Genomic DNA, 15,713 nt, shown 5'->3' on the forward strand with positions numbered 1-15,713 from the left:
ATTGGTCTCTATATTAAAAATATTTATGAAAGCTACCACATAATAAAACTAAAAATGTCTTCCACCAAACAAGAGAAATGGTTCTGCTAAATCAGTGTTTTCTATAATTGTCCTACAATGCCCTTAAAAATCATTTCACAAAGAGGCCAAGAGTTTAAAGTTTATCCATAGAAAGTTGCACAATCATCAAATGTCCTCATTCAGAAGAAAAGTAACAGATCAGTTTCTCAATAACTAACATTGAAAGAAATAATAAAGAATACAATCTCACTACACAAAAACTAAATGGGAAAGGGAATAAAACATGGGCAATGCAGCACAATTTACATATAGAAATCCAATTTGAGCTAATCATGAACTTGACTGACAAAATATATATATTATATATAAAAAGGATCCAATGAAAATAGATACACTCACCCTCCGTGATCAATTGAGTCTTAGCTTCTTGTACACCATTTATCAATTGTTCAGTGCTAGAGAATGATTCCAAGCCATTAATCAGCTAGTAGAAAAAAATTGAGGTCAATCAACCACCAAACAGTACAAAATAATGTGTCGAAACATGTGCAATTATTAAAATGCATTTACCAAAAATATATATATAAATTAGGGTAACATAGAAGCAATAGCACGCCAAGCTAAGGTACCTCTTTCCAAGCTCTATTGACCAATGCTATGTTCTCATCATATGCCTGTTGTTTCTCCTTTAGTTGAGAAAATTTGTTTTCCAGAACAGCACACTCAACTTTTTGAGCCTCTAACTTTTGAACAAGCTTTTGATTTTGATACTGAAGCACTGTGGTATCAAGCTGCAGGAACCCCAAAACCAAAAGATAAATAAATACACAATATTGGAAAGCAGAAATTTAAAGCCCTAACAATAAGAGTAATCCAATGTGAAAAACATGAGGGCAACTACTCCTGATATTGTTGATTGCTTCAGATATACTAAAAAGATAATTACAAATAACATAGAAGGGAAGGCCACGAGGTACCAACCAACAAGCATGAAACCAAGTGTAGTAATGAGTAACTCATCCATGTAGCAAAAATTCCAGATTAATAATCCAATAACATAATATCATCTCCAATTGAAAATATGTGTATATACATCTATATAGCATATTGATTCTTCCTCCAAAACAAAGCTAGCTATAGCATCACTTGTTACTTGTCAAAGCATCCATGTTCATGTACCTACTCAAGAATAAATCATTTAGTTTTTTCCTTTTTGGGAAGGGAAGGAGGGAAGCTGTTAAGCAACATGCCAACAGCAGCAGATAGTTGAAAACACAGACAATTCAGAAGTGCAACAACAAAAACAAGGATAAGCAGACAGATAAAAGTTATACAAAGAAATAAATGACAACTTTGAACAAAGATTTTAAATTTGCTATGACAGTAATCATGGCGAAGTGAAGAAGGGTAACGGGTTTGGCATAAATCACAGCAAATGCATGAAGGTGAAAGTTTGACTAAAGAGAAATTTGGTAGGTCATGATTAAAGAATGTTGCCCCTTCCACCCAATATCCATTACTAAATGAGGAATGTATTCCTCAACTCAGAAGATGAAGTTTTATATAGCTTGTCATATCCAAACATCCCTTGTGATATCCATTACTAAATCAGGAAAGATGTACAAAACAATAATGCACAAACAAATAGCCTAGATTAAAATGTATCCATTGATTCAGCAGATTAATTTTATACAGCCTCCCTCCCCTCTTTTTTTCTTTTTTTTTTTTTTTTTGTTTGTCGCGCGGGGGGGGGGGGGGATCATCAATAGGTCATCAAATTTCTATCATTAATTTTTAACCTTCTAACAGAACATAAATGAACTTAAATATGAAATATCACTGAAAGTAAAACAGTTATTCCATAATGTATGCTACAAGTGTCTATCCATTGCAGATTTTGACCATGAGTACACAGTGGAAATAGAGGACCACAAATATCATTAATAACTATTCAAACAGCAAACTAGTAGCAGAACTAAAAGAGCAAGAGATACATCAAATTATGTAAACATAAAGAACAAAGAACAGGTGCAAATAAACTAAACTATCTAACCATGAACGTGTTTGCCCATGCTTAGATGCCTCCTAAATCTGATATACTTCCATCCATATCAAAAGTCAAATTAAAATGAACTGTAGTGAGATATTCGACAAATGGAAAAAGATTCAATTCAGATAGAGGATTAGAAATTTAGACCAATAGAAACAAAATCTAGTGAGGGCAAGCCCTGGTAGGCGTGGAAAGGTAGTGAGGTCACTCGTTTCAGCTGTGGAAATAAAAATCCTCTTCGTAGAAATAGGAAGGGGAAGGCTCCACGGAAATACTACCCTTGCAAAGCAGGGAGCCCCAGGCATCTCTTTTAGAAACAAAAACATGGGCACTGTAAATTCGCCCTCATATCAACAAAGATCTAACTTTCAACCAAGCACAATAGACTACAAATTATAAATCTAGGCCAAATTAAGTATCACAGACTTAAAAAGCATGCCATAACAGTATATTACAGAAGAAGTCTTCGATCACTTGATCAAATACCAAAGCACCAAACTTGGAGATTTGAGGTCAGAAATATCAGATATAAAATCAGAAGAACATATCTTGGGATTAAAAGTCTAAAAGGCCAAACAGGGACTGCAAAGGGACACGAATCGCCCTGGTCTTCTAAAGAATCAAAAACTAACAGTTATTCTAACAAACCTAAAAGAGGCAATGATGGCAAATTGATCTTAAAAACCAGGGCCAGTGCTTCAACACTAATGGAAAGGAACAGACCTAGGGTTTAAGTAGCGGAGGGCAGGATACGCTGAGAGATGCATAACCTGAATCTGATTCACACTGAACCGGGTCTAGGTTATTTATTGGCATGCTCATTAAATACCTAAAATACCCAGGCATATTCCAAATATACCCTATACAAATAGCTAGAGATTAGGGCTTCTTTTCTTTTTCCACTATCCCCCTTTTCAAATCGGGAAATTTAGGCATCAATAATCTCATAATTTTTCTATCCTTTCCTGATTATGTCTCCATGGCCCTGTCATTCAAAGTTGATAAATAGATCATCTAGTTTGTCTTGCTCCCAAATTACCTAAGAATGCAGTCATGCCATTGAAAGAAGCATGACGAAAGTAGTACTCTTACAGCATTCCTCCCATTTACAACCATCACAAGAGCAAATAAAGGAGAAGATTTGCACAAGATAGCCTACAACTTCATCTCACTAAGTGGGGTAGGCTACATGAATTCTAGCTCACCAATTATCTTTTTCTATGACCATATCTTATTCAAGACTATTAAACATATATCATACCTAAGAATTTCCTACCAGTTTTTTCTTGGTCTGCCTATACCTTCTTTCTCTAAAACTTAGTCCATTCCACCTATTCTCCTCAAAGCACAGGCATAACTATTGGTCTTCTTCCCATATGACCAACCATCTTAAATTACACTTTATGCAACTTCTCTTCAATAGAAAGTTAGAAATATTCCAAACTTTACAGCAGATAACCTCATTTCTAATTCTACCCTTTCTTCTAGGACCACAAATCCACCATAAAATTCACATCTTAGTCATGCATGTATTTTACACACGTTGATGCTTTATTATCAGAATAAAAAATTAAAAAAAAAAAGTCTTATAGCCATCTGATAGAATTTACTTTTAATTTTAATGAGATTTTACAATTGCTTAAAATGCTAGGTGCACTTATCCATTTTGTCCATCCTACCTTAATTCCATGAGTAGCATCTTTAGTAATTCTCCATCTTACACAATTTAAGGACATATATCAAGTAGCAACATGAATGAGGACTTATGGAGGAGATACAGAAGCTTTTATAGTTTCAATTTACATCAAGATATACAATACGCCCATATCTACTTGTGGTTTGATGGATGAAATCCCAAAGAACATCCAATACGACGTGCCTTAGGCTCTAAGCATATGCTATTAGCCATCAATCTTGTTATGGTCGATGAGACAAAAGTAAGTGAGAAGACTAAGCTGAATTTTAAGGTGAGCAAGTCAAAAACCAGATATATGGAATGTGAAAACAGCAACGTAGCAAACCTTAATTCTACTAGAAGGGATCAGCTAATCATGGATTCTAGCTCGCCGATCATCTCTATCTATGATCATAAATATATAGAATGTAAATTCAATGAAAACCAAGTTATTCCTAAAAAAGACCAATTTAGATATCTTGGTTCAATTACTCAAACAAAAAGAGAATTATTGAGAATGTTACTCATAGAATCAAGACCAGATGATTAACATGAAGAAATGAGTCCAATCTTTATGTAATCAAAAAATTCTTTAGAATTAAAAAAAAAGTAGTTTTATTAGCTGGATAAACACCCTATTTGTTGAATAGACCAAAATGTTGAACATTTAAGTACCAACATGTCTAAATATGAGCATAAATTTGATGAACATATTAATGTGTTAGATACTAACATAAAAAATAAAAAATAAAAAAGGCCTCCTTAAGGCCCAGGTCCTAGATCCACCACTACTTAGAAGCATGCTTGGTTAACCACTCCTTTTTTTCCATGGTACATTTGATAAGAAAGGGATAAGAGAACATTGATGGTGTAAAAAGGCATAGTAATTGTCCACAGCAACCCATCCTTAAAACCCAGGCCTTGGTAGCAACAGTAAAATTGCTCCTTTATGACTTCGAGTTATAGAAATGGCCTGTTTGCAAACAAGTAACAGAAAAGGTATGCACAAATTTGACCATTCCCTGACCCTCATGAAGCGAGGAGCCTCTCGCACTTGGGACACCATTTAACAAGCCATCCTTATTTCCCTTTTCAGCAGTTGATAAAAAGACCAGGTCTCTCTGGATTCTTTTGCAAAGTTCTTCAATGATTTTTACCTATATGTAGATATACAGGCCTTCTTTACTTTTGTTGAGGATTCTCCCATTTAGGGTAGATTTTTTCCAAGAACACATTCTACTCATCACCAAAAAAAGATAGAAAATATCTAATAAAATAGCTCATTCCCTCCACAAAAAGATTTTAGCTAATAAAATAATAAAACTTCAATATTAGGATTTCCCAAAAAGAAATAAGTTATGGCCCGATAAGGATTTTGTAATCCTAAACCCTTTCTGCATCAATATAAGTCAAATAGGGACTTGATTGGCACAAAAAAGGCAAACTTAAACATAGAAAACAATTGCTAACAAAAGAAATTAACATCTTATAATAATTGCATTTTGGTCAATGTACCCGTTGATCACGCCTCAAACCATACAACATATGACTTGAAGCACACGTGAGCTTAGTGTATATACATGGTAATCCTAAACAAAAACATGATTGCTCAAATTGAGAATTATTGGGAAGGGGGAGAAATTAGGAAGAAAGATCCTAAATATAGACTTATGAAATCATATATGAAGTTCAAGTTTATACTCATAAAATCAAGCAACAATACAATTAACTATATAAATACTAAAGACAAATGAAATTAAAAACAAAAACGCAAACTAAATTTCCTTTGTTCTCACCTTCTAACATCTAATGGTAATGAGAAACAGATAAATAAAACAAGTGTGTTAGAAGCTCAAGCATTTGTAGTCCCAAAAGCCATCAATATAGCCAAGGACATCCATATCAAAAGCTCATTAACATCAAATAAAAACTCACAACAACTCATAAAATAAGTCAAAACTGAAAATTCAAAAAGGGGTCAAAAAAAGGGGATAATCCGATACGCTGCCACTCAATTTAAAAATAATTTCTACTCATTTTAAATTGAATTTGCAAAATCATTTCCTAAAAGATCGCATCAGTAACTATCCATTCATGAAACTCTGCGTATGGATTTAGTAATTCCCTTGACATCATTGAAGCTAGTTCTCTTATTTACAGTCGGTCCCAAGTGCAGATAAAAGAGAAGAGTTAAGTAGTTGATAGCCTGTGGAGAACTTATAGGATTAGAACATCATAAACTATCCATTCATGAAGGCAGGCCTCGTAGCAACACTAAAGTTGGCCCTTTGTGACCGGAAGATTGTGGATTTGAGTTTTGAAATAACCTCTTTGTAAAGAAAAGGTGAAGTTGTGCACAAAAACGAGAATCTCCCAATCCTAACAAAGCGGGGAGCCTCATGCATTAGGGATACGGATACCCTTTAACTATCCATTCATAAGCCTTTCAATGTTTAAAACTACATTCATGCTAAGGGTGAGGGGTCCCCCTTAGAGAAAATCATTCCATAAGCTCACAGTATCCCCACCAACGGGAAGTTGACATGTAAAACAATATGCCCCACATTTATCAGGCCCATATACTAGTCCAATATGTCTATTTCTCATGATTCAAACCTATATATAAGCCAAGACTAAGGAATAATTAAGGCTGATGACTTCCATTTATACAGGCTCATTTGGAAAGCTTCTCTAATTCACCAACTTTCTACCATATTTAACAATCATACACAAGATGCCAGCAAGATTCACCATTTTATAATTTTGCATATGCAAAAATCTTAAAGGTATAACCAATAAATAGGAGCCGCCATGGTGTTTATCAACTGCCTAACCATCATTTGGATTACCGACAAAAACTAATGCATCCATTTTCATGCACAAAATGCCACAAAAGCTGTCTATGACATGGATATAATCATATAGTGCATGCAAATATGACAAGATAAACACTAAATCAAGCCCGCTTTTGGAAATAACTAGTCGCTGAGCACCTTGAATCAAGACACAAAATCATCTTCCAGCAAGAGCGATTCCATCGGTATGATATAAGATGCAAAGAAGGAAACATAAAATTTTCCAACCCACATGCACGTTAGGGCATAATTCACAAATTAAGTCCACCAATAATAAAACGCATGCAGAAAAGAAGCAACCCATTTAAAGTTTTGAAATATAGCAATCTGCAATCACTGTCCTAAATTAATTTGATCAACCCGGATGAGCAAATTCACGCACTCATGCACAACGGAAAACGTGCTACGCTACAGTTTATCTAGAATTGCATTCACAGAGAGAGAGAGAGAGACTATACCTTCTTTTCTTCAGACAAGGGCAAAAAGGGCTGCTTCTTGGCAGTAGCGGCAGTGGGTGAGATAGAGTTGAAGTGACGCCGTTTCCGGTCAGGCTCACCGGTGCTCCCCATCGGAAAATAAACCCTGAAGAAACCCACCCTTATATCTCCATTAACATCCAAGGCACACAACAACAGGGCTCAATCGCCAAACCCTAGATACTATAGAACACATACACAAGTTCACATATACACATACAATTCCAAAGGAACCTTAATACAAATCGATCAAACTATGCCGTCTACTCCTAATCCCTAGGTTCTCAGAGCTGGAAGCGGTTTGAGTTGAATTCGCAAATTCTGGCCGCTCTCTCTCCCTCCGTGTCTCTCCACAACTCGCGAACTCACGTATGATGATCTTTGCTCTTCTTTTTTTTTTTTTTTTTTTTTTTTTGTTTAGAGAGGAGAGATGAGAGAAAGTTGGAATTTTAGGAATATTACGAGGATACATTTGTCATTTCAGAGACATATAGTGCAAGGCCATTGACGGGGTATTGTCACGTGTACCGGAATCAGTCTGTAAGCCGAGCTCTGAAAAGATTATTTCTGATTAACGGTTGATTAGAATAGGAATTTGACCCGTATTCGAGCAGCAGCCCTCTAGAGTCTGGGCTTTCTAATAGAATCAGGCCGGGCCTCAGCCCAACTCAAATGAACCAATTAATATGACCTCCTATCATGGATAATAATCATGGCAAACCGGCCCAAAAATATTTGGAAAATACTAGTAGCAGGGCAAAATGGACATTTAAATCTTTTTTTTTTTTTTTTTTTTTGTTAAAGGTGTTCATTCAGTTTGACCCGAGTTAGGGCTTAGACCGGTTTGGACCAATCATCGCCCTACTACATTTGTCCCTTTTTTTTTTTTTTTCTTATTTTCAGTTTATGAATATAAAAATAAAAAAAATGTATATAAATTTATATATATATTAATATATATATATATCATTCGAATATAAATTTTCTTAAAAGAGAAACATCTACACGACAATCAACATAATACAACATTTTAAATTAATATAATAACATATAAAACAATTAATTCAATATTAAATTAAATAAACACCAATCAAATTTAACAATTAATTCAATATTAAATTTCATAAAACAAAACAACAACAAAATATAACATTCAACTTTAACTTATAGCCTTCTACAAATTAGTCTCTCAGAATCAAAATTTAATATTCAAAGAATAATTTTAACGAAATAAATTTATAACCCAATGACTTGTATCCGATAAAATATCACACTCAAATTTATTTAATTTAATACTTAAAAAAGACATAATCAAATTATCAAATTTAAGTGGTTCTTCAAATTCAACATCCATCCATCCATGATTCATCTACTAACCAAAATTATCAAGTTTTTATAAGTTCAAAGGTAAACAAAGCATCAACCATCTTAATTCTTTATCTCTTCTCATTCAAGTTTATTAGTTAATGGTGAAGTTATTAATTGTTAAGTTGATAACAATATACAAAACAATAATAATTAAAAAACTAATTTACACATTCAAGCAGGGATTTGAATGTTAAATGCTTCCTCCTCAAACATCAATGATATGATACCATTATTCAACGATATTTTTCTCAAATCTAATTTTTTTTAAAGCAAACATAAATACATAATTAGCAAATATTTAATATTTTTTTAATAAATAATTAACAGATTAAAAGTAATGAGTTGGTCAAGTTTTTTAAGAATCTCAAGATCTTCCTTTATATTAACTCCAATGACATTTTTCGTGTAACATCTTGAAATTTGGAGATAAATAATAATTATTAAATTTTGGTACTTAAGGTCATTATTGAAAATTTAGAAATTTAAGAAAAAGTATTTAATTATGTTGTTTTGAGGAAATAGGAAAATTGAGGCAATTAATTAATTTATTTGAGAATATTTATGGAAATAATGATAGAATTAAGTTGGTGAATTTTTAGGAATGTTCGGGGTATACGTGTAATAAAGAGAAATGAGGTGTGGTGGTGTGTGTGTGAATTTCAGAAGTTTCTGGGTACTGATGCAAATTCTGAAAAAGGGATCGAGGGTCACCTTAAATATATGGAAAGGCGTATATATGTTGAAGATGGCTGTGGCGCGAGCAGTCGCGTGCGAGGCTGGCCTAGTGAGGGACGCAGGATCGATCTAGCAGGAGGCTTGCGCGCTGGAGAAATTGGCTGATTTTTAATTAGCCTTAAGGGGCTAAAACGGTGTCGTTTTACTAAGGCGATGGGACAACGCGACAGCCACAAGTCGCACCACGTGGCGGCCCCTAGGCTGCCCACTGGACTTTGCGCTCCAAGCAGCATTTTGCTGCGATTTTAAAGGTTAAATTTGGCCTTTTTTCAGGCCAAATTGAGAGGAATTATAGGAGAAGATATGGAGCTCGGCCAACAGGATAATGGGGAAGAAATGGAAGGAAATCGGGGATTTGGTGTCTAAAAATATCTCGGTAAGTGAGTAAAATTACTAGAAGTGTTATATATCTAAATTATAGATTTTATAGGGATGGATTATGCAATTTATGATGTTGGATTTAATTAATTTAAGCCACGATTTTGTTAATTGTTAGGAAATGTTTTATTTCAAGTCGAGAGCACAGAAAATGCAAGAATTGATCAAATAAATGCAAGTTTCTAACCCTCTCATCATGTTCTTTATTTCCTGTGAGAGTTTTTGTGGTTTCTCGTATTTTATCCCATCTCTCACCGTGACTCGGTACCACGCATTAATAACGCAAATACGCATGGTAACAATTTTATAATATGTGAGTTGTTGCATAATTTGTGAACGGAGAGCTTGAACTAAATATGTGACTCCTTGTGATATTTATTTCCAACCTTCACGGGATTTTGTATCGCCCCATTTCCTTGGGAATGATGCCAAACCAATGTGGGTTAGGTTCTTAAAGAGTTAGGGTGACTCGATGTGATTGTGGTGGTCAACTGAACAGCCTCCATCTAATCTTCAATAATGTCAAATATGTTGAACCCACCAATTATGTGAATAACAACGAGTGGTGTCCTTAATCTTGAAAGTAAAGTGATACAAATACTTGTGTCGTATAAGTGTTCATATCCTGACCCTGGAATCATATGAAACATCAACCTGTTGATTTGTTAATATTGGGCTAATATCTTATGCCATAAATGTGTTGGAAATGTACAAATATGAGTTCAATGACATGGATTGCATAACGTGGAACATATGGACTTTTACCCGAAACAATCAGAATAAATACTCTCATAACAACTGTGTAAAGACTCTTGCATATACATGATGGTATGAGTTGCATATGATCATGCATGCATTGTATTTATGTTTATCAAGTGAGGATTATGATGGGTGTTTGTCCCCTCGGCCTCTGAGTGAGGGCACTGCTATCCTTGTGCCAGCGACGTTCAGGCAGATCAGGTGTGTGCTATCATGCCAAAAAATGTGACGTATGGTTGATGAGTATTATGAGTTATGATATTACATATGGTATCGTTGAGTATATTAACAGATGTGAGCCTAAAGGCTATTTGTATTTTGTTGAGCATGTGCATGTGTTGTATTATGATATGGAACCTGTTATATGTATTTCCCGCATCACCCCGCATGGGCCAGACTCGGTCCGATAGACCGGCCCAATCACCCAAGGCCAAGAAGGCCCGGACGACCTCGTCAAGGAAGGTCCAGCCTCCACCAAAGATCCGGAACTCGTAAAGCGAGCATACGGCGAGCTCCCGGTAATCCCCCAACGAGCTCGGAGCAATCGACTAACGAGCTCCTGAAATATCCTCCAGATCGCTGGACCATCCAGGTCGCTCGCCTAAAACCTCCAGCTCGCATGAGCGGCAAAACTGCTGAGAAGTCAGAGGTAGGGTCCGATCACTTTATCTGTAACAGCCCATGCCCCTCGTAATGAGGATCCCACTACCGGTCTTGCGAAGGCGGTAAGAACTATTTGTCCCCCATTATACAAACACTGTATTTTTATATATTATCTAGATTGTAAAAGCCCCTCAAGATAAATGGAAATCAAAGAGACCATGAGGGGCAAGAGAGGAGAACAAGAAAAATATAATCAGATACCGCCACTCTGGGAGAATGATCAGATGGCGGCCGTGGACTAGGCATCGTTCTGGCCGAACCACGTAAAAGATTCTGGTGTACACGCTTGGAACGTCGGGGGGAGGGGTTTTCTTCCTTCCTTCTCGGTATTTTTGGATTGACTCACCGCGGCCCAAAACGAATCACGGTCGGCCGAAATCAAAAGTCGACATTTTGGCGCTAGAGGAAGGGGCCGCTCTGATCAATAGCCATGGCTAGAGGAAGGAATACTAGAAGTTCCGAGGCGGCAGTCGACCCACCTGAAAATCACCACGACCGACCACGAGACTTACCACCAAATGGAGGACCCATTGCCCCGACAGCCGATACTCCTTTACCGCCGCCCGCCGGAGACGCTCCCGGCATACCACCACGGGTCCCTGTCCAACCTACTGTCCAAATCACTGGGACAGGGACAATCCGGGACTGGCAGCAGCGCCAGGAAGCATTGGAGAATACGGTAATGCAACTCGCTGACGCGGTCAGAATTCTGGCCCAAGCTCAAGCACGGGCTGTCCACGACCCACCGGCGTCGCCTCGCAGGGTCCGCCAACCGCGGGAGGAGAGACACCCACCCGCGGAAGAAGATATCGGGGATAACTATCCGTCCCCAATTCACCGCTCCCCAGTCCGAGAAAGAAGCAGGCGATCGCAAGCCCAGCAATCAGTAGGACCGGACTCAACTGTGGAAGAGCTGTATCAAAGGGTGCGACAGCTGGAAGAACGACAAGGAGTCCGCAGCCAGAATAATGGCCGTGGGGATAGGACGCCGTTCGCCAGAGAAATTGAGCTCGAACCCCTGCCCCGGAGGTTTAAGGTCTCGAGCATGCCACAATATAATGGGGACAGCGACCCCTATAATTACCTGGATGCGTACAACGTGCAAATGGATCTACAGACAACCAGCTCGCTGGCTAAATGTCGCGCCTTCCCAGCAATCTTAGGAGACATCCCCCGAGCTTGGTTCAGGAGCCTTCCGCCTCGTAGCATCAACAGCTGGGAAGAGTGCCAACAGAGGTTCCTTAACCAATACAAGGCTCTAAGGAGGCAGCTCGCGCCACCTTGCCACCTCGCCACCGTATTCTAGAAAGCAAACGAGCCATTAAGGGATTACATCGCCAGGTTCAGGCACGAGGTGAGCAACGTCGAGGATCCCTCGGATGAAAGTATCCTAACGGCGATCTCCGCCGGCCTCCGAAAAGACGGAAAGCTCTACGAGAGCATCTACCGAACCCCGGTCAAAGACCTGGGGGAATTCTATGAACGAGCTTCCAAGGAAATCCGATGGGAAGACGCCTTCGGGACGAAGAAGCCCGTCGGGTCGAGAGAAGAAGCTGGGGGCTCCAGCCAGAATAAGAGAAGGCACAACGGAGACGCCGGAAGAGAAGCTCGGGGGGAGCGCTCGAGCAATGAAGTGTTCAAGCGAGCTCGGAAGGCAGAGGGAGATGAGCGACCTCATAGATCACAGCGCTTTGACAGCTACTGTACCCTGTTAGACCCCCAGGAAAGGATCTTCGCCATCGAAAGGAACAAAGAGGAATTCGAGAAGCCCAACCCGTTAAGAACCCCAAACAAATTCCGAAACAAAGAAAAATTTTGCGCGTACCACAACGAGGCGGGTCACAACACCTCGAAATGCTGGCCCTAAGGGACGCCATCGAAGATCTGATAAGAAGAGGTCGCTTGAAAGATTACGTGGTGCGGCCGACTAATCAACCAAGCCAGCCACCTGTACAGCAGCAGCCTCCCACCGATGATGACCATTCACCGGCTGTACGAACCATCTACACGATCCATGGCGGGCCCCACCTCGCTGGATCCTCCCACAAATCCCGCGACAAATACATACGAGAGGCCAACCATGTCTTGCTAGCGAGATCGGGCGAACAGCCGGTTCCCGCGAAGCGGCCTAGGGGTAACCCGATCCCAGAGAAGATGTTTTTCTCGGAAGAAGACGCCAGAGACGTCCATTGGCCGCACAACGACGCACTCGTTATACGAGCCCAGGTCGGCAACTCCGAAGTGCGAAGGATAATGGTGGACACGGGCAGTTCGGTAAATGTAATCTACAGAGCATGCTTCGATCAGATGGGTTTGGGACCGGAACAGTTGAGTTCGTCCCCAGAGCCACTCTATGGGTTCACGGGAGACGCAGTGATCCCCGTCGGTCGGATCAGCCTTCCCCTCACCATCGGGGATGCGAACCGCCAGGCCACTACTTTGGCAGAATTCCTAATAATTGACTGCCCCTCAGCATACAACGTCGTACTCGGAAGGCCGGCGATGAACGACCTGGATCTAGTCACCTCAACCAGGTCGCTTACGGTGAAATTCCCGACCCCCGACGGTGTAGGGTGTGTACGAGGCGAGCAGCACCTCGCAAGGCGTTGCTATGAGGACGCCCTGAAAATGGGAGCGAAGGGAAAGAAAGTAAATATCATCGCAAAAGTCGGCCCGCGATCAACCGGCCGATGGGAGGACCTGGATCCACGCGAGGTCGACTGCGAAAAGCCCACCGGTCCCATGGAAGAGCTCGAAGATATCTCAGTCGGCGAGGCAGACGAGGAGAGGCACCTCAAGCTAGGCAAGAGTCTAGCCCCCGAGGTAAAATCCCAACTTACAGATTTCCTTAAAGCTAACCTTGATGTATTCGCATGGAACCACGAAGATATGGTGGGAATCGCCCCAGAAGTCATGTCACACAGGCTCAACGTAGATCCAGGCTACAGGCCAGTGCGCCAGAAGAGGAGGCCAATGACTCCGGAGCGTTATACCGCTCTTAAAGAAGAAGTGGACAAACTCTTGGCGAATAATTTCATCAAGGAAGTCCACTATCCGGTCTGGGTGGCCAACCCGGTCATAGTAAAAAAGAAAAACGGGAAGTGGAGGACCTGCATCGACTTCACCGACCTGAACAAGGCTTGTCCTAAAGACAGCTTTCCCCTCCCCAGAATCGATCAGCTCGTGGATGCAACGGCTGGTCACCGCCTCCTCAGTTTCATGGATGCCTATTCAGGCTACAACCAAATCCCCATGAACCCCACGGACCAAGAGCACACCTCGTTCATAACCGACCGGGGGCTCTATTGTTACAAGGTCATGCCCTTTGGATTGAAGAATGCTGGCGCGACCTACCAGAGGCTGGTCAATATGATGTTCGAAACACTGATCGGAAAAACCATGGAAGTATACGTTGACGACATGCTGGTAAAATCTGAGCAAGTGACGGACCACGTTTCCGATCTAAGAGAAACGTTTGGAGTCCTCAGGAAATATCAGATGAAGCTCAACCCGCTCAAGTGCGCCTTCGGTGTAGCCTCTGGAAAATTTCTTGGGTTTATGGTAAACAACAGAGGCATTGAAGCCAACCCATACAAAATTAAGGCTCTGCTCGACATGAGGTCGCCCATAAGAAAGAAGGAGGTGCAAAGCCTCAATGGTCAGGTCGCGGCTCTGAGCCGTTTCATTTCAAAGGCAACTGACAAGTGTGTCCCGTTCTTCGAGCTTCTAAAAAAGGAGAAAGACTTCAGATGGACAGAAGAATGCGAGTTCGCATTCCAACAACTAAAGGAGTACATGGGACGGGCCCCACTGCTCGCCAAACCTAAGGAGGGAGAGAGGTTGACCTTGTACTTAGGAGTATCCCAACAGGCTTTCAGCGCGGCCCTCGTTCGGGGGGAAGAAGGGGTGCAGCACCCCATTTATTACGTCTCCAAAAGCCTAATCGATGCAGAAACAAGGTACGCACCAATCGAAAAATTGGCTTACTATCTAATAGTGGCATCAAGGAAGCTGCGACCCTATTTTCAAGCTCATGAGATCGAAGTCCTGACCAAATACCCATTGAAACAAATCCTCCAAAAACCGGATACCTCAGGCCGTTTACTAAAATGGTCTATTGAGCTCGCTCAGTTCGACATAAAGTACAAACCAATGACGGCGATAAAGGGTCAAGCGTTGGCAGACTTCATTGCCGAGTTCACTGGGCCAATTGACGAGGAGCCGGAAAACCTGGAAGGACCGTCCTGGGAACTATACGTCGATGGATCATCGAACGAACAAGGAGCGGGAGCCGGGGTTATGCTAATAAGCCCCGAAGGTCACAAAATCCTTTGCGCCCTGAGGTTCGGTTTTTTAACCACCAATAATGAATCCGAGTATGAAGCCTTATTAGCAGGACTCCGCCTGGCAAAGGAAATACGAGCTGAATTCTTGGAGATCTTCAGCGACTCTCAACTAGTTGTCAACCAGGTGCGGGGAGAATACCAGGCCAGAGACACGAAGATGGCAGCATACTTACAGAAGGCACGCGAACTTTTAGCCACTTTCGAAAAATATGAAATGCATCAAATCCCCCGTTCCCAGAACTCTCATGCGGATGCTCTGGCTCGCCTAGCAACTGCCCGAGACGCAGAATTCTTGGGGGACATACCTGTCGATTTTTTGGCCACCCCGAGCACAGAACAACGAGATGAAACGCTACTGATCACGGTGCCCCAAAACTCATGGATGAC

General features: G+C 40.5%; 1 protein-coding gene across 1 annotated transcript in view; it reads right to left on the minus strand.

Annotated features, from left to right (window-relative positions):
• LOC127801602 (E3 ubiquitin-protein ligase BRE1-like 1) overlaps positions 1 to 7,485 on the minus strand; it is a 46,249-nt gene extending 38,764 nt beyond the window's left edge. The window contains exons 1-3 of the mRNA XM_052336868.1: positions 7,060 to 7,485; positions 651 to 812; positions 421 to 505 (exon numbers count right to left, since the gene is read on the minus strand). Of these exons, the coding sequence (XP_052192828.1) occupies positions 421 to 505; positions 651 to 812; positions 7,060 to 7,170 (358 nt within the window). The 5' untranslated portion in view covers positions 7,171 to 7,485. The remainder of the gene's footprint in view (positions 1 to 420; positions 506 to 650; positions 813 to 7,059) is intronic.
• Positions 7,486 to 15,713: the final 8,228 nt, after the last annotated feature.

This window comes from Diospyros lotus, chromosome 5 (genome assembly GCF_014633365.1).
Source record: "Diospyros lotus cultivar Yz01 chromosome 5, ASM1463336v1, whole genome shotgun sequence".
Classification (NCBI taxonomy): domain Eukaryota; kingdom Viridiplantae; phylum Streptophyta; class Magnoliopsida; order Ericales; family Ebenaceae; genus Diospyros; species Diospyros lotus.